Here is a 20,132-nt window from a genome sequence, read left to right as displayed (position 1 = left end):
GGACTCAAATAGTGTGTTCTTTTCTCCCACCCAGTGGTGAATAATGCAATCAGAGTGATTGATTGTCAGCAGGGGGTGGGAGTAGAGGTTAAGATTGTCGTTAATGTGTGTGACTGTGTTCCCATGCATGCAGACAGATACACACACACACACACACACACACACACACACACACACACACGGTTCTTGCTTATGACTATGAGTCATCTAATGTCCACAAGTCCTCTAATGGAGATGGTGCGTTCTCTAAGCCCAGCAGAAATCCAATCAACCTGGTCACTGGTGACACAGTTGGACCATGGCCGTCATTATCAGCCTTTATCCTCAAATAATGTGGAGTCATCACATCTCTGGATCACACTATACATCACACACATCAGAAAAGGCCTTGCAGAATATGCACGGCTGAAGGTAAAATGTTGCTGCTCTTTATTGTACTGGACCTTAAACATTTTGCTAGAACAGAAAATACTACTGTGGCACTACGTGTTGCACACTGCCAAGCACAGACAGCTCGCATTGAAAGCACGTTACGATTGCTGCTGTTTAGTAATCCTTTGATCAGACACTGATTTAAACCTTGCTTTTGCCATTTTCATTGAGGAACTACCTGAATGGATTCATGTGTTCAATGGCTTTTAACAATGACAGATGTTTTCGTGTTATACAAATAAAGGATTTTTGCAGACATGATTGAATCAAAGCTAACAGACTACTCAACCAAATTCACCGATTGACACTCATCGTACAACCACACTGGCTGGAAATCCTACGACACCAAGCAGGTGTCATGAGATGGCAGTTCAAACACAGTTTAAAATTGTAATGTGACTGATAATGTCAAAGGCAAGGATGACATCATGAATCAAGACAACCTACTTCTTTTTTCAAGGGCCTACAAACTGGAATCCAGACAGTCCTTCCCACAATAACTGCTCTCTAGTGTCACTATACAAACCATAATAAGAGCTGTGATGTGCCAGTTCCACTAAGAGCTCTGCAGTAGACTAAAACAGAGTGTGGGTTGGGAGGTTCAGGGCAAAAAACTGACAGAACAAAAGGAATAATTCCAGTTTATCACAGCATGAGTATTATCTATGCAGTTTTGGCAACGGCTGCTATTAGTCACAGAGACATTGAGTTGCAAGTTGATTGCTCAGGACTGACAATGTGGCAATGAGACAAAAATCTGATGGAGTAAGATTGAGCTGCACTTTTGGGAACAATATACGCTTTTATGGTATAGCAACAGTAGAGAGGATTCAGGAAGGGGTGTTGTGAGTTCAAAGTCTGTGTCTATGTTCAACTGAAAACCTGATCAAACAGACCACAAACAAACTGCTTAATCAACACCTCTTTATTCTATCATTCTAAATTAAAGTAACCACTATAAATACCCAAGTTACCAACATCCTGATTTCCCCTATCATGATTGTTTGGTTTTGGTGGAGATTGACCATCTACTGGATATTTAGGGTTTTTGTTCAGTGCTCTGTCCCAAATCGCATAATCCAAAAAATGTATCCGATTTGTGATAATAATGGCTAAAGAACAGACATTACAGTGGGAAAAAACAGCATCATATAAATAAAAGTATGAAAAGAATAGTTTAAATTTAGTAATACAAAGAAGCTTGGAAGGGACGATACATCCACTGTCCTACATTTTTGGTGAGAACATTGCAGCAACATCTCATCTGAGACAACAACACTGTTGAAGTTCACACACTCTTCTCACATTTGCATGCTACATTTGAGCATACTGACAGAAGTGTGCGATTTGGAACACAGCATTCAGTCTCACCAGTATTCAACATCTCAAAATTTCTTTAGAATTGCCCACTCATCTTTCCTGTGCGTTCTAATTTTTCTTTCAGAAATGTCCACGTCAGAAGAGCATTTACACTTACCTCACAGAGTGTCATGTTCTCGTAGGTGATAGAAACGATGGCCAAATGTCAGGAAACTGAAAACCAGACTGTGACTTCCTTGTTCTTCTATGTCTTCCTGATAACCTGAGGTTTTTCCTCCCTCACTTTTAAAACCTAATCAAAGTTAAAAAATTTTTTTTAAATTTAAGCCCGTATGTAGTGATTTGCTTGTTAAGATACCCAGTGGGTTTGGTCGGAATCCAAACTAGCATCCTCAATGGGACATCTATGCACACAGTGGAATAAAGTTGGCGTGTCTGGAGATTAATATATGTGACCTGCGTTTTCTCAGCTCTTTGTTTGACTTTGACTGTCCGTCTCCTCACCCTGTCATGGAGAAGCGAAAGCCTCTCCTGTGTGGCTCACCTCTGGGCTGCACTCTTGGTCAAAGTCTGCCTCCCCCATCAATCTCTGTTGTTCCCACACACTTAAAAACACCTTTTTAATTGGATGCAGGTCAGTCAATAGCTGGACCTGGCTGAATGGACTGCTGTTATCAGTGTCTAGGCAGATGGTTGCAGCTGCTTAGGTTATTTTTCAATAAACAAAAAAGAAAGGGGGCACAGAAAAACATGCTTGTGTGAGAAGAAGGAAGAGAGAGTGAGAGAGAAAGAGAGCGATTTTATTGATATTGATAAGAGGAAACTCTTTCCTGTGGGTGCTGAGTAATAGAATATAAACTTATCTGTTGGAGCGAGATATAAGGAAACATCAGCGGCCGTTCTCTGACTGAGGGAGATGAGTTTAAGATAAGGCCCTTCTCAATCACCTGGATGTAGGCGAACATGTGTTTGTCGCCGTGAAGGGGAGGCTTACATCACTTTAAACACTCTGACCATTCTAAGCATCTCCCCTTATGTTCCGATTCAGTATGTCATGCTACAAGACATAAATCACTGCCAGAGTTCATTCCTTCCATCATATAGAAGCAACGTAGTTGGGGAGGGCATGTGAGACGGAACAGGCTTGGTTTGCAAAAGGTATGGATAGGATTTTCTTCCTTTCTGACTTGTGGCCCTTCTGGTCAAATCAGTGACAGTGCTTTGGCTCTGATAAATACCTTGTTGTAGAGATGTAAGTTGTTCAAGAGCTGGCAAGATAAACAAGAGCCTTGTCAATCAGCCAGTCGTGGAAGACTGACAGGTTTTGGAGCCACTAGATGTGGAGGTGGTGTTGATGTTGCTGAGGTGTTGGAGAAAGGCAGCTGATCACAGCAGCAGCCCCACAAACAAAACCCAAGGTAGAACAATTTCCCGAAACAGAGAAGAGTTTGGGAGAAGAGATTCTCCCCCCTTTCTCTCTCTTACTCCCCTCTCAGTAAACAGCCGACACTCTGCCACAACGATCCCACTCCCCACTGTTGCCACGGAGAGAGAGGAGAGGAAAAGCAGTCAGACTGCAGCTGGATTTGAGGGTCATTTGAAGAACACAACCAGCCACAGCACAGACCAGCTCCATTTTCAGCTCACACCAGGGAACCAGAGCCTCTTCCTCCCTTTCCCTTCGCTTCCCCTCTCCCTCACTCTATTGCCTCACCCCTCCTCTCCTTCTCCCACAAAACAGCTAAATCAATAGAAATGACAATGCAGTTGGAAGGTCATTCGCAAGCACAGAAAGCCCTGTGGTGGAATGCTCTCTCTCTTACGTGGTGTAGAGAACCAATGGGAAAATAAACACATATCTTGCCAGCACTCCTGCTAGTCTGTTCTGCCCTGAAACATACAGAGCTGCAACAATTCTTCTCTCCTTTCTTTACATCAACATGCAAAATGGAGCTTAGCATTGAGCTGACAAACAGGGAGCGTTTAACAGAGGATGCATTGTTGTCAATCTAGCAAGCATTCTTTCTATGTCAACCATCGGTCAATAAATTGAGCCCTTCTTATGTAAACAGTTTGGATTTGAGGTGCACGTGCTACACTGGCGAAAATCAACAAAATACCACCTCGTCACTAATGAGCACCTAGACATGGTCTGACACGGTGCCTTCACAACACACCAACACGATTGCTTCAGCTGGAATATTACTGGGGCCAGTCAGAGCTACAGAATCCACAAGCTGCAGAGGCAGCCGCGGAGCAGAACAGCACCCAAAACACATGACAACATGACCACGGCAAGAGCAGAGTTGCTAGTGCGTTACTCACAGAATATTCAATGGTACCCTTGGGTCTCTGGAACGACATGCGCCTCCCATCCTTCTTCTCTGGAGTCTTCTTCTGGCCGGTATCTGAAAGCAAGCGAGGCAAGGTACGCGTTACATTCATGTTCCTCTCTCCCCAGCTTGTCACAAGCTGCCGTTTCCCAGCCCCGTGGGTAGACAGCTCATTCGTCAACAGCGAGCGAGCCAGCCAGCCAGCCAGCGATGTGAGCTGTGAGCGCTGGACTACTTTCTCTCTCTCGCTCTCACTCTACTTCTACCCTGCTGCTGTCGCTCTCTCTATCGTCTCTCTCTCTCTCTCTCTCCTTCCTCCTTGCTCACCATGTAGTGCAATGACAACCGTTGAAACAACCTTGACTTCCTCCCTCTGCTGCCTCTCACGGCAAACAGAAACCAGGATGAACTCCATCAGAGCACTGACGATGATGATGTGACACAGACAGGTGAAGAGTAAGATGGATCCGGCTGAAAAGTAGGAGTGTTATAGCTGGAAATAGAGGAGGATGAAAGGGGGGGAGAACCGGAAAGTGAAGGGAGAAAGACAGGTTCAGTGCCATGTGTCAGTTGTTTAAGTGGAGGAATATGACTTGATGTAGTGAAGAAGCGATTTAGTAACACCGTGGGGGGTGTTCAGATGTGGTTTTTTTAAAATCAATTTTTCAAATTTCACACCTATTTGGAAAGACTGAGGAAGGGTTGAAAAGGAGTAGAAGATACAGAAATTGACAGCTTAGGCGTTCACTAAACCCCTACAGGATGGATGTCCAGAGGATGAATGCAAGGACAGGTGTGTCAGTGGATGAGAAAAAAAAACAGTGGACAGTGATAGATGATGACTATAGAAAAGCAAATCAAGAAGCTGCGGACTGGGCGTGGTTGAGGAATGCAAAGAGACGAGAGGTAGATGAAATACTGAATTAATGAATCCAGTAGATGAAAGACGTGAAGAAGATGGACGGGAGATGAAACAAACTAAAAGGGTACTCTTGGGATTGGAAAAGTACCGGAGGAGATCTCCATCTAGTGTTTGACCTTGACTTGACGAACAGCGCTCTAGTGTTTGTTGACTGGAGGGGGGAAATGAAGAAAGTAGAAGATTGGAGGATGTCAAAGGATTTTGGACCCAGAGGCCCTGAAACGATTCTCTTAAATACTGTTCTTTGGAGGTACCCATGACTAATGAGAGCCTACAACCATCGCTCTCATTAAAACGGTTCTCCAACACCATTGATGCTATTTATGGGGCACAGATCTTTAGGTGTGTCAGTAAACGTGATACTATAGGAGCCATTCAGCCTGAAGATTGCAAACCCCATGGTCACCTATGAGAAGTCACTGTGTTGTACGTCATTACCGTCACAAGATGACGCTTTAGTAGTTCTGTAGCTTGTGCAAAATATTTAGGCTATTATTTTCCAATTACTGGTTTGCTTTAAAGACATTTTACTGGTGAGACAATTATTTTATTCTGTCCCAGTGTTACCTGGATGGCTGTAAAACTATTTATTTTTGAAAGTGTTTTTGAATCATAATAAAATTTAAAAGCAATTTCTTCGGTTTTAATCAGATTCTGAGTGTATTATTTTTGACATCACCATCGAATATCTCAACATTTTTTGCACTGCAATTCAGTACTGAGACATTGTCTAAGAATTGTGATAGTATTTGACTTTAACACACACAGCTAGGGTATGTAAATAACCTGTCACACCATGAAAATCATAGCTAAGGAATTACGATGAGAAATAACACAATGACTGCACAAACTGTAGGTGTGTGCCAAATCAATTATTCAAAATCCAAATGAAAACCATAGATGATTACTTTCAGTGAGGAACACCAACACAGGCTGTGAATCATGGATGATTGCCTTTTACTTACGTACAATTTAAAAAAGGAAACACACACCATAAGTGAGATTTCACGCTTCCCTGTTATGAAATATAATGTGTCTCTGTTTAATTGCGAACATGCAAGTGCAGCAGACTGCATGTAACCCAACGCCATAAACAACTGAAGTGGTGTTCTGCTCCGTTATCTTCAGAGACCTGTATTGTGTTTTGCTTTTCTTTACGAACTGTTGTGCTCATATACATCTGTAAACACCAAACTTGTGCAGAATAAGCAAAATCAAGGTTAGGGCAGGATCAGACTCCCGGATGATACGGAATGAGAGGAGTAGGAATGACACGGAGCAAAATAGAATTACTGATATTCATCTGCAGCTGCAGGGGTGGTTGCACATGGTAAGCCAATGATTGGTCTAAAATTAAACTACACTATGGATGGTGGCACAAGATATGGGCATTTTATTCACATACCAGACACACAGCAGGGCTTAGCACCGGGGCATCTTCAGTAACAAAAGCTCTGGTTTCATCACACTCCACAGGCAAACAGGAACATATGCTGCCTCTACGTAAGCCCTGCCTCTATAGAAGGAAGCTTCACGTCACACGTAACAGCCTGTTGTAATGCAAACCATCTGCATCCACAGTTGTATTGGAATTCCGACTGAACTGAGAGCATCTTCCCCTCAGTACGCACACACACACACACACACACACACACGACAGTACTTCAACTCTGATTTTTCCTATTCCAGCAGACAGTCTCTACTTCTTTACCATAACAATAACACGCTGCACATAATGCATTGAGACAGCATGATGTGCTGAAAATGGCGGAATCCAGAGACGCACAGGCTGCACTAGAAAGGCGTGAAGACATGGGCCTGTGGCCAGTGCCAATCTAGATAAAGTAAACGCTGCTATATTCGCCGAGCAGCACAGTGGGTAAATTTCTAAGAGGAGCAAACTGAGGTCACTGGTTATCTAATTTGTTGTGCAGCCAAGTAAAACAGTTGCAACAGCGTAAGCGATTTTACTGTTGTCGTTTCCATAAAGAAAATTTTCCTTGGCACATAAATGAGCTGAATAATAATTGCGCGGGGTCAACAGTGAGGGGAGCTGTGCGACTCACTCGCTGACACTAAAAGGAGCTGCTGTGTGTCACCAAAAACAACGGCTGCCTCTCTGCAATCCAGGATGTAAACAGTCACAAGACGTCACGCCTGTCTTAGCAACTTAAACAAAAAAATGCGTGTCAATTATCTACAACATTGTGTAGCATTGCTACACAGGCCCTGATAAAAGAAGAACAGGTATCAGTGAGAGATCTGATCATGATGGCCCATCCACTGCAAATACGTAACCACTGACAAATGCATGACGGATATTCCAGTCCTACCAGTACTCGAGTTATGAGCTGAGGGTAACTGGCAGGACTAACAGTTTTGTCAGATACAAAACTGCAGCAACTTTTTCATACATGTCAAAAGGACAGCCTTTGAGGCTGAACTGTAACTACAGAGGATAAAGATGAAAGGTTCCTCTGTTGAAACACACTGGAACCAGTGCAGCTGTAGAGGCATGCACAGCATCCAGAGGACTCTTGCAAACAACTCGCTGTGAATGCTACAGCATTAAGCTCAATATGCATGTTGTGTTCAGTTTCCGTGCAATCTGCTGAGAGTGAGTCACGCCTGCTAAATATATAGTTCCCCTCACTTTGTAAACAGCGATGACAAACTGAAGCAGGCAGGGAATAGGAGAGTCTACAACTATCACACTAACGTTCCCTCGTGGTATGATAGAATTCACAAGCAGCCAATTTCCCCCTGCTCCCTTGTTTTCCCTGCCTGCTGGCGATACAGCCCTCCACAGATGTTATTTTTAGAAAAGCCCTAAACATTATTGGAGGCAAGAGCTCTGCACCACAGCCACTCTGAACAGGTGCTGCACAGGGCAGGCTGGAGCGCTGCCTCCAAAGTTTGGCAGGGAGGGAGGACAGAGTCAGTGACACAGCAGTTTGTTGCAGATTGGGGGTGGGGGGGTGGGGTTGTGTACACAATACCTGAAATATTGGTATGACACAGAAATCACTTCGTCAAAATAGCTCTTATATAGTTTGGAGTATGTCAGAGTTTTGTTGACTCAAATCGGAATCGTGTTTCAGATGGTATTAAATAAATATCCTGGTGTCTTATTCTGTCACCGAATCGGGAAAAGCTGTCATCCATCCATCCATCCATCCATCCATCCACCCATCCCGTATTGCTTAAAATTAATTCCCTTTAACCACAAAGTTTGAGGAAACAGCCTAAATAGCATATTGATACCTTCTTAAAATAATAATTTCATTCGCGTTTTTCAGATCTTTCAGGAAACACAAACAACCGAACCACTTGTTCATGGACATATACATAGGCTATTAATTATACTATAGAGGTAGAATGGCATGATTTGTTTAACTGAGGATTTAGGCAATTGGATCAGGAGTGGTCAGCATCATGAGGATTTGATTTAGCCAAAAAAAAAAAAAAAATTTTTTTTGGAAAAAACCCCCCACAAGTCTGTTGTCGAGCCGTTCTAATGCCCCTGACGACCAATCTGAGACGCAGTGTGACATTACAGAGACATTTCCAATAATTATTCTTAAAGGTGGGGAGAGCAATTCTGGGGAAAGACAGTTGGCAGTTGAATCTTATCACCAGGTTTACATAGGAACTTTTTGGGTTTGTGGCTCAGCATGAAGCAATTTTGTATTTACTGAGCTAGGAATGATATTCAACAATCAACTGTTCTTCTCTGACTCCACCTTTCAGCTTAATTAAGAAAACATTCGACCAGGATTTCTGTATTTGGTCTGAGAAATATTCCAGGACATAGAGACCAGCATCTCCCTGGGATCCACATCCCCTTCATGGCTGAAAAGATGCTTAACATTCAGACTCAGACATCAACTCTTATCCTGCCCTACCGTGAAAACTCAATTCATCGCTGTTAGCTGTTGATAGAAAATAAAGAAATGAACAAGGACAGTGCAAAAATTAAACTTAAATATACTTTGATCAGCAATCAAACTATATTTAATTACAATTAAACATACTTTGATTACTGATCAGTTAATAGTGAGAAAGGAGCCACTGAACACTGTATAAGGTGTCATAGTACAACAGTGATTTTCTTAACTATTTTATTGGCTCTTTAGAAGAATACTACCCATAGAACACTGCACATAATTTGCTGTATTTGCTCAAACATGTTAAAAAAATGTGTATATTTGACACACTCAGTAACTGGAATTGTTAAAATTAGGATCATTCATAAAAAAAATGAATAATATTCAGTTAAGAAATCAGTAAGTTCTATTCATATGTACAACATGGTTATATTTGAAGACTTTACTTATTGTATTTCATGGAACATTTATTTAGATCTTCAAAGTATTATATGTCCATGGTCATTTTCCTTAAATCTCCACTTCGGTGGTTTCATTTCCTCTAAAATTAAGTTTTGACTTAATATCTGTCTGCATTTAAGTAATAGAACGATATCACCCTCCCTCTGGCACAGACTGACAGCCTGTAAAGAACTTTCAACAGAATTAGCTAGCCAGCTCGGTAAATCAGAAATCCAATATCGGTGTCAGGTAGAGTGATAATAAGACCATTTCACAACAGACAATTGTACGGCTTGGTCATTTACTTTCTGCCTTCAAAGTAAATGTCTTGTGTCACAGGCTGCTCACTTGTGGCACCCTCCAATTCCAAGGGTATTCAAGATTAGGAGGAGTAGGTAAAGAGGAGGACAAAGCAAGGGCTACAACATGAATCTCTGGACTTGATCGTACATCATGAAGTTAAACTTAGTAAAAAAAAAAACAAACCCAGAGAATAATTGTAGATTTATGCTGCGAATTCTTGACAGCTGAGCTGAGACGGACAGATGTTGTCGTTACATCTGATTTAAAGTCAAGAGACCAATCAGTTGGTATAGGCAGTAAAATGCTGACTCAAATTAAATAGGGGTAAAAATTGCTGACTGCGACACAGTGACAAATTCTGCTAAGCTGGCGGTGTCGTTATCTTAAACCCGAGCTGTAACACAGACATGACAACTTTATTACAGCAAAGAGGAGCTGCAAGTTTCATGGGTCTCTTTCTCATGTGCAGAAGGTAGTCATCTATTATGAATTGCAATCTACACAACCTATAGAGCAACCTATAGAGTGAAGTAGTTATGTAGTCGATTTGGAGAACTAAGAGGCTAGGCTCACTGATGGTCTAGTGTGGGCACAGATTACTCTGTATGAAATATGAATCACTCAGTTCATCTGACAAATAGAGACATTTAGTGGAAATGCCACATGCACAGAGTGTCTTGTTTGCAATGCCATTGGAAAGCGAAGAAAGCAGTGTGATTTTCTTTAAAGGCTTACTCCGAACAGAGTGGGCACCGAATGAGCTCATCACATTCAATAAAACAGGGCTGGTTTTAAAGTCTTTTTAATAATTTTAATGTCTCCGATCTGCAGGAAGGTACCTCTATTTATGAGTTCTCTTATTACTTCTCATACTCAAAATTGCTGAAGGATCAAGGTTAATGTATCATATCTCCAATCTGTCTTAGTCAACAGTCCCCTTGTCTCGGGGGACTTGTGAATACCGCTGAACAGAAGAAAGGTGCCAACAGGGTATCCAAAAACAGGACATTAGTGCTGTTTAACTCTGCTATAGTGCTAGCATAAGCTGTAGTCTCTCTATTGTAATGAATATATAGTAAAAGAGTCTAGCAGTGGTGCCAACACAGAGAAGACAGTGTGTCGGGAAACATCCAAGAATGGGTACCACTCAACTCTATATTACCTTGCCAGCCTCCATGGACCAGCTTATACACCACTCAGGCTTTATGGGAAACATTGTGCTGAACTGCAAGTGTGTGTGTGTGTGTGTGTGTGTGTGTGTGTGTGTGTGTGTGTGTGTGTGTGTGTGTGTGTGTGTGTGTGTGTGTGTGTGTGTGTGTGTGTGTGTGTGTGTCAATGTCCATGCTAGAACTGGAGGAAATGAAGCTGCCATCGACCTCCGTTCGTTAACCCGTCTCAGTTTATCATACTCCAGCTGTTTGGTTGTGGCTTAAATGTAAAAGACGAGGCAGTGTTTTCTCATCCTCTGCACTAAATGCCAGACACCAATTTCATTTATTAATATTCATTGTGTCCACGACAAACAAAGGGACGAACCTTTAAAAGAAAAATGTGCTACAAAATAAATACCCTGACTGCCCTACACACTTAATTTCAATGTGTTTGACAACTGTTCACATATTGCTGGGGATGAAAAGTATAATGATGGATTTAATTTTGTTTTTTATGTATTAAGTATACATCTCTTGATTTGTCTATGTTTTTTTTGTCATTATATATGTCTTTGTCTATAACGGTACAGACACTGCACAAGTACTTAATATGCTGGCCAATGTATTCATAAGAGGAGCAGAAACAATTCCATGATGAACCAAATAATGGACAGCAATATTTTACAATATGTACAAGTTAATACCATAAATTATTCAAGCAACAGTTTTAGATATCAACCAGCTGTACAATGCCAACTTTCATGCTTTCTTTCTTTGTCATGTTTCCCATGGCAAAACTCCCACCATGGTGCTAGGCTAATGAAGGGCACTGTAATTCATTTTCTGGTACTGAACTGAATGTGTTCCTAGAAACGAGGATCAGAACCCAGACGCTGGAACCAAAGCTGTGTTTCCAATTTGTGGTTCTGCTTCTACTTGGCTCAGCTTTGGCAGCTTTGCTGGAGTCAGATTCAATCACAGGATGGACAAACGGAATTTTCCATATGTCCTGACCTACCGGGAATAAAGGAGACATGACTACTTTGAGTTTCTCTTTTATATTCTTCTATAAGTTGAATCTTCTGTTTCTGGCAATGGCGTGTAAGAGAATTAGTTGATAAAGGCATTTGCTGTACTTAAAAAATTCCTTCACTATCACACAGTAGAAAATGTAAGACCTCTGATCTGGAGTTGCTCAGCTATGTGAGTCCTGACCATCTCCTCTTCCTCTCTGCTGTCACATGCATTCAGACTCCCGGCTTACTAATCACACGCTGATTCCTCCAACCTTTGGTGTTAAGGTTATTGCACTTTGAGCAATATTTCTTTCTAAGTCAATGTGTGTGTGTGTGTGTGTGTGTGTGTGTGTGTGTGTGTGTGTGTGTGTGTGTGTGTGTGTGTTGAGAGAGTAAAGGGGACATGATGAATGGCATGGCTTAAATCCAGCGCTGCACAGAATGGATCAATAGCGATCATACATATACATAATGTAGTGTACACTTGCAGTTTCCACAACCCTGTGATTCATCTTTTCCATTGACATTAATGCAAAGCTTTGGCTCAACTGATGAGTGATGAAGTGAAAAAGGTCCAGCAACCATTCCTTCTTATCACATAATCAGTTGTAATTAAAGGGGTTCTACTTTCTATTGCCTCATGGGTAACTTCTTTTGGGTGGTCTGCCCTCTGTAGCCCTGGGCACTGACATTAACAGTAACCTCTCGGGTTACTGCTCCAATCAGCAGGAGAAGTGATGAGCTCAGCTACGAGAAACACAAAGTCTGCATTATCAGATCTTTTTATTGAGCCAAAAGCAAAGGGAAATGTTCAGGAATATTGACTTCTATTGGCGATTGAACGGCATGCGTACATCCAGGGAGTAAATGTCACCAATCAATCTACATTCTCTAAAGAAAAAGCGGTTGGGGCTTCGCTTTTGTTCTGCCAACACTAAACATTGCTCTCTGCTGTCATTTCAGGAAGGGTGCAGTAGTCTATAACACTGAGCACTCACTTCACTTCATTTGTGACGCCATAAATGTTCCATATGTTCTTTCAAGTCGCATGATCATGCAAGTTTTTCCAGTTCATAATGCTTACAGGAGTGGTCACATATCACAGCACCTCGCCTCAAATTGCAATCTGGATTGACACGTACAAGTGATCTCATGGCAGAGATTCTTCTGGATTTTATTTCATGAACTGCATCACAAAGAAATGGTGCTAATTTTGTCTCGAGAATTCAAACACCATGAAAAGCAGCACTGATGTTGCTTTTTCCATCAATCTATGACAAGGTGATTTTAAACTACATGGCTCAGTGTAGTGGAAAGTCCCACAGTCTAAGCATTTCAAGTGAAACACAACAGCAAGTCAGTGTGACAGAAAGAGACAGGTCACAGAAGAAGTTCATGTGTGCATTAAATCATTTCAATCTGGAGCGAAAAAAATCATGCTGGAGTATCACAACCTCAATTCCAAGTTTCTTGTAGCTCTGGTCTTCCAAACGTCTTCTGGAGGGACACTTCCTGTCTCTCCTTAGTCTGTAATGGCCAACCTGAAAGGGAAGCGCTATCACCAACACAGACAGCTTCCTTCCCATTTTCACAGACAGGTCTCAGGTGAAACAGGAAAAAATTAGGACAATGTCTCCTCAAATCCATCTGCATGACCATCACACACATGGGGAAAAACAGCAACTTCATCAACTGAAGGTGTCTTGGTCTTGGCTGCAAAATAAATCTTGCGAGATTTGGTGCTTTAAGTTTATCTCAATCCAGCATCCTTACAGTGCGAACAGGCATAAAAAATAACTCAATCTTTCCTTTTCCCTTAGACCACAGTATGAATTATTAACTTCTAAAAACTGAAAACAAACCAGGTCTCCAAAAACATTTAAAATCGACCAAAAAAGATAATCATTGACTTCATGGCCATTTGCTGTTCTGAAAATCATCCTGTGCAGATTTTGGTCAGATACCGCTGCAGCCCAATACTGACCAGCGGGCGGAAGAGTTCACTTCGGAAGCCATAGCAGTAACTAAAATATAGCCATGTAAAGAATGGTGAGTTAAGAATACAGTAAGAGAATACATTTCAAATATTCTTCGTTTTACAAAATACACGTTCACCAGCAAAATAGTATCAGAAGAATGAGTAGATTAATAATATACACATGTACAGTATGTGTCAGTCTAAGTTTTATATAGACTACAGTTCATGTTGACATTTGTGATTATGTGACTGATAACTATCAAGTAACAAGAGCAATGAACTGTGGGAAGAAAATGCCGTAGAGTCAAGTTGTTTTTGCTGTGTACTAATTACCTTCCCTAAATGTCAACTGAACCGAGCATCTGTGCTCCTCTCATGGTTCTCTGAAACACCTGCTGATGAAAATGTGTTTCTGTGATCACTGATTGAGCCAGGACCTGCGTGGTGCTCTACAGCTCCTCAGCCAGGTTCATGTACCATTTTAAATCTGATAATAATACATCTAAACATTCTTTGTATATCTTATGTGTTCCAGGAAAACCCTTCCTTCAGATATTTCATCTTCATTGAGATCAGTGTGTTAGTTAGCCTCACAGAATCATTTTGGTCCTTGGGCAGAGACACGGTACCAGTACGACCAGTAGTACAGTCCAATTAGTGAAAAGCTAAGAGGCAAATGTTAGTCCAGACCCTGATCACAGTTGTCCCACTGGGACGCCTGCCACTGACGTTTCCTTGACAGTCATATGAGTCTCCTAATCGCATGCAGGGTGCTGAGAAAATCTGCTCAAGGACTTTTTGGAAATTAAGATGATTAAAATCATCTATTACAGAGCTGAGAGTAGAAGCAGATTGCATTTTGTGAATCATCTGATAATTTAGCAGTGCCGGTGTCAGCCTGAGGGTGAAAGTGAACAGAGATGAATAAGTGAACACCCTGGGGGAAAGAGAGAACTTACAGATGCGGACAAGAGTTCAATGTCAGCAGGACAGGGCTGCTTTTGCAAAATAACACTTATAAATTAGCTTCTATAAATATATAAACGCACAATCTGTGGGCTTCACTTGAGCTCAGGACATACTGTTAGGCTGAATTGGTACTTTGGAACATGACAAAACTACAGATTCAAGTATCTACAATAGTAATCAACAAAAGCTGCAAGTTATGTAATGATGTGAACTAGAAAAGCTTTTCTAGACAATGAACCTTTTCACTTAGAGCAGTGTCATTAACTCCACCACTTTCTCTGCAATGACATAAGGATCTCCCACAAAGTGGTTATACATATTTTGGGAGATACTGAAACACATGAAAGTCAAGGAAAGCAGATATATTTCTCATTCCATTTCCATTTCTAATAAACTATGATTACTTTCCTGTTAATTGTTGGATTTTGGAGAGTTTTGCCTCATAAGGCATTTACAATTCAGCCAAATAATCACCTTTTGGTTGATTTGGTCAAAAACCGTTAAGGCAGGGCTCGGAATAAACCTTTTTTCTTGGTGGCACTGGTGGTCCCAAATTTAGAAGTTAGTAGCACCAGCAAAGACTTAGGAACACCTACCCAAAAGCAAGGCAGTGACGGAGCGATAGAGATCGCCACTTTTAATTCATGCTACGTGTTCAGACCATATGAGGTAAAATGGTTTTGAACTGCCTGACGGCAGGAATAAACATAAATTTCGTCCACTCATTGTTAACCAGCAGTTTTCCTCATTAACCTCCCTTTGTTTGGAGCTATGCTGTCTCCCCTTTCTTTTGTGCTCCGCTGTAGCGGTAAACTCACAGCGGTAGCGGCAGCGAGCTGTCTCACTTCCTGGTACGCTGACAGCAGGGTAGACAAACTATCTGATTGGCTGATCCGGACCGCGATTTGGTGATCCCTGCTCTATGGAGAGAGAGAAAGAGCGAGAGAGAAGAGGAAAAAAAAGGTGCACCAGATTTTTTTCCCTAGTCGCACCGGTGCTCCTAAATATATTTAATAGTCGCACTGATAAAAATTTGGGCGCATATGCGACCAAAATGGTCGCAATTTCGAGCCCTGCATTAAGGCCATAAGAACATGGTGATATAATGAAATGGAGCAACACTTTTTCTTTCTGAAAAATAGAGTATGGATTTTTAATTAACAAAAGCCTTTTGGATTTATTAATGTGCAAATACTGTATGCAAGCCAGTGGTTAATATTGCGTTGTCAGCTGAAGAGCCACGTTGTAATCTTCAAACATCTGACATTTAAATTAAATGTACAAACAACAACGTTATCACTTTGAATATTTAAGTACTGCATTTGTAATGCAGTTAGCAGAATTTTTGTTAAAATTACTTACAAATTACTTTATTCTGTATTTACTGAAATTGTACATAACTGTAGAATCTGTGTTGCAGTTTACAGCTCTTACCAGTGTTCTCCATTATAATGCATTCATGTAACCATAGATGGTGATAACTGGTAAATACTGCCAAAGAAGCTCAAAATCTGTTGTAGAGCAACAGAAAAATCAGAGCTGCATTATATCTATTACATAGTACTATCTATTATATAATGCATGCAGACCCATGACTTGCATTGTCTCACACTGTGTCTTTTTGGACTTTAAGAGTCATAAGCTGCTGATTACAACGGAACACAGATGACTGGAGGAGGATACGCAGAACAAACTGAATGACTGTTTTGAATCTCTACAGGTGTGGCAGTTCTGTTTTGACAGCGGATTGACTACATCCTGCTACAGATCTTCTGTAGTTCCGTTAACATTTGTTTATTGAGGATAAATGATCACAGATCAACAACAATAACTACCTGGAAGTCTTAATCACATGGTTCTGTAAATATATTGTACTACAGCTGTGAAATACTGATAAACAAAACAGTATCTCTACTGTAGTCTCATTTCTGTCCAACTCATGAGACTAAGACTCTGATTCCAGTAAATTTAGAGCTGTGCCGCCATGACATCACAAAGAGCTGGAGGGTTCCCACAGACATTTCAAGCTATTTATTAAAATTTAAAAGAAGTTTGTTTGAGCATCACATGCAAAGAAATGTGCTCTTGAAAGCGGCTGGATCCACTTTGATTCCAACAGCACAACTGTGCCAACATTGCTGATTCACACAGACGTGCATATGTACCAGGTCTGCCATGTCCCATTCCTTCAACAGTACTGAGAAATAATGCATGTTCTCTAGACTGGGTGGCGATCGCACAGGAGACATCAAGGCTAATCCTTTAGGTTCAGTGTCACTCCTACTTGAGGCTAACAAATTGAGAAAATAACACAACAGATACCCTTTGGGATACAGCTCCTTGACAGTAGACTATGAAGCAAGAAAAATGCTAAAATGCCTCCTAGGGGGCGTATAAAAGCAACAAAACGTGACAAAGTGCCATTCTTGGGGATAAATCACTATGAAGTGCTCTCTAGTGTGCTCTTGCAATGGACAGAACATGATGCACCACGTAATGGGTACCCTCCAACTAGAGAAAACATGATGCAGTTCCATCTACGCTACGATGTGTGTGCACCTATCCCGCCATAAAGGCATCCATTTCTGCATAGTGGTGCCTCAAAGAGTAAAGCTGGTGCCCTTCTTATGCCCCTGCCAAATAGGGATACCCTCATCTGTCTGTCCATCCTTACGTAACAGGGTATGGTCTGTATGCATGAACGGGAATCCAGATATTTAACCCATGCTTTAGGACTCTGGACTCTTTTACCTATTTATCCATTTCTGAATGCATAAAAAATTGCATGTACATTTGCTCACATTCATCAATAACAAGAAATTATGTTCTATCCACATTAGCACAACATCACCATTTTCCAGTACAGGGGGCATCTGTGTTCTTCGACATACCTTTTGTAGTTATTTTTATCACACCTGGCCTCAAGTAACCCCAGTCCAACACTTTTTTGTATGTACAGTGCGCCACTGGGCCTCTGTGTGCCGTGCCCACGCATGGCTCACTCACCTGCCCACCTCAGTTTCTAACATACCATATTTCACTTCCATAAGTTGAGCACATGTCTAGTTAGCCTCATTCATTCCTCCTGAGTGTGGCAGTGGCCTGCAGACACACACCACCCCCCCCATGGTCAATTCTGCTGCTAGAAGCGAGGCACAGGGACTGCTAATGAACTTGCATGCCATCCGTGGCATTTCAAGAGCAGCGTAGCATGCATCTGATTAATCTTTATCATAATTAGATCGAGCAATTAACCTGCGTGCCACAGAGCTCTGGAGCCTGATGACTCTGCGTGAGCTGCCCTCAACTTTGTGTGTTTTCAGAACAGCCCATTAATGTGAGCCAATAATGCAAAAGAATGCTGTGGTATACTCTGTGTGTGTGTGTGTGTGTGTGTGTGGGGGGGGGGGCTCAGGAACATTTCTGGTTTTCATTTCTGGTTTCCTCAGTGCAACCTTTCTCTGATAAATGATGTACAAGAGGCAAAGCAGACAGGGAGAGATCCAATCGTCATTAGCACTGTGATGCTCCCTAACGTGAAAAGCCTTGAGGACATAGTTGCTCACACACTGCCTGCTGATAGGACATACTTGGAATGCTTCAGTTGTTGCAGGCAGTATGTGCTCAACAAAACTGGACAAGTAGAGTCCAACCAAAGGGGACATCAACTTACCTCACTAGTCAAGCATTAAGAACACTTCAGGAATTGGAGAAAAAAGGAAGGTAAGTAAGCAGAGAGACCCTCGATGTGCTCTTGCGATCACACCAGGAAGTCCTCTTCAACATGGAACAGCGTTAAATCACATCTTCACTTCCCCATGTTCAGCCAAGCGGGTATTCAAAAAGCTGAGACAATCAAATGTTTTATGGAACACACAACCACCATAACACTGTCTAGATCGTAAATATTTATTATAAATGCAAATTCACAAAAAGTTTTTTTTTCTATCTAGATGTGGATGGTCATCATCATTGTCATTAGTTGTTGAAGTTCCTGGTCAGAAGAATGGAGGCAGGAACTCTTGACGGTCAGCCATGAAACTGAAGCTGCATAAAAAGCTGCGACGTCTCTTCACAAACGGACGCCGTTTGAAGCCGTTAATGACCGTTACTTTTGCTGGAGAAATGACCGGACACAGGTCAACAACAGCCAACACACGACGGAATGAAGGAGGCAAAGGACTCCAGACCTCCGTGGCGTGAAACCCGTTCACGCCACACGCTGTAGAAACTAATTCCACGTAACGTGACAGTTCAGACCGTCGGCTGCTCGTTCAAACCACAAACTATTGTCTGCAGGTGGAACCGATTCACATGATGTCATGTTGGGTCCATTCTCAACACTTTTTTAGAGTCAAATACGATTTAAAAGTTGCACATTTGGAAGGAACATTCAGCAAGCTGTCGCTACGGAAAGATCAAGAAGGTCTTCAAAAAGTTTTACTACCCTTGTAAAAAAAAAAAAAAAGGCTATATAATAAAAATAACCCCGCCGAATGGAAGAGGGGTACTTGGTGTTTGTTAATATGTCCAAACCGACGACCTATCGCGCATTAAAAGAACCCAGGGAACAAGGACTCCTTAAAATCCACTACTTCCAAAGGGGACCTGGTCTGGCCCTCCGCCCGCGTCTGAGGTCGGAGAGACCAGCGAACTTGGGTTGACTGACCTGTTCGTTTGTCGCCGGTGTGGCGGTCGCGTTTTGTCCCGGCGTGTTGGTGTTGAATGTGGACAGCCTTCTGTTCGGGTTCGGGTTCGGCTTCGGGCCACAGTCTCTGGGAGATTGCGTCCCGGACAACTCTGGCGCTGCTGCCAGTGACGGACAAAATGTAGTTCATAACGCTGCTGCTCCAGAACCGATCCACCACCAGACTGTCAAGGCGCGACTGACACTCAGGTCATCGCTCCAAGTCGCAGCGTCGGAAGTTTCCTGTCAAATTCTTGGCGTGACAACGACGGTCCTTCACATTCCCACACAACCTGTCAGATGTGTCAACAAGTGCGCCTAGTGGACTCCAGCAGCATGACGGCCGGACGCAACCCACTGCCCCATTGGCCCATTGGCCCACATTCACTCTGATGACGGCCCGCTGCAGCTGGACGGGCTCCGCGTGGGCCCCCTGCAGTGAAGTCCGGATACAAAACAGTTAAAAATCTATGTTAATTTTTTTTTTTGTCCAAAACCAAACTCATAACCCTGCAACATTAATGGAAATGCAATTAAATAAATTCGGTGTTAAATTCAGTGTGATTTAGATCACGTGTCAAACTCAAGGCCCGCGGGCCAATTGTGGCCCGCCACGTCACTTTATGTGGCCCGCCAGAGCATTAACGGTCAGTGTCTAAATATAAATAGGTCAAAAATGTGTTTTGAGAATTT

The 20,132-nt window shown here is 42.1% G+C and overlaps 1 protein-coding gene across 5 annotated transcripts in view; it reads right to left on the bottom strand.

Annotated features, from left to right (window-relative positions):
* The window catches only part of oxr1a (oxidation resistance 1a), a 141,415-nt gene that overhangs the window by 36,986 nt on the left and 84,297 nt on the right, over nucleotides 1-20,132 (bottom strand). For 3 of the 5 annotated variants that reach the window (XM_068323364.1, XM_068323362.1, XM_068323363.1), the window contains exon 4: nucleotides 4,078-4,160. In XM_068323364.1, the coding sequence (XP_068179465.1) occupies nucleotides 4,078-4,160 (83 nt within the window). Of the gene's footprint in view, nucleotides 1-4,077; nucleotides 4,161-19,421; nucleotides 20,016-20,132 lie in introns of those variants that run through there. The other 2 variants (XM_068323365.1, XM_068323366.1) reach the window with 2 other exon arrangements.

Source organism: Antennarius striatus, chromosome 9 (genome assembly GCF_040054535.1).
Source record: "Antennarius striatus isolate MH-2024 chromosome 9, ASM4005453v1, whole genome shotgun sequence".
Taxonomy (NCBI): domain Eukaryota; kingdom Metazoa; phylum Chordata; class Actinopteri; order Lophiiformes; family Antennariidae; genus Antennarius; species Antennarius striatus.
This window is presented reverse-complemented; position numbering and strand designations above follow the sequence as displayed.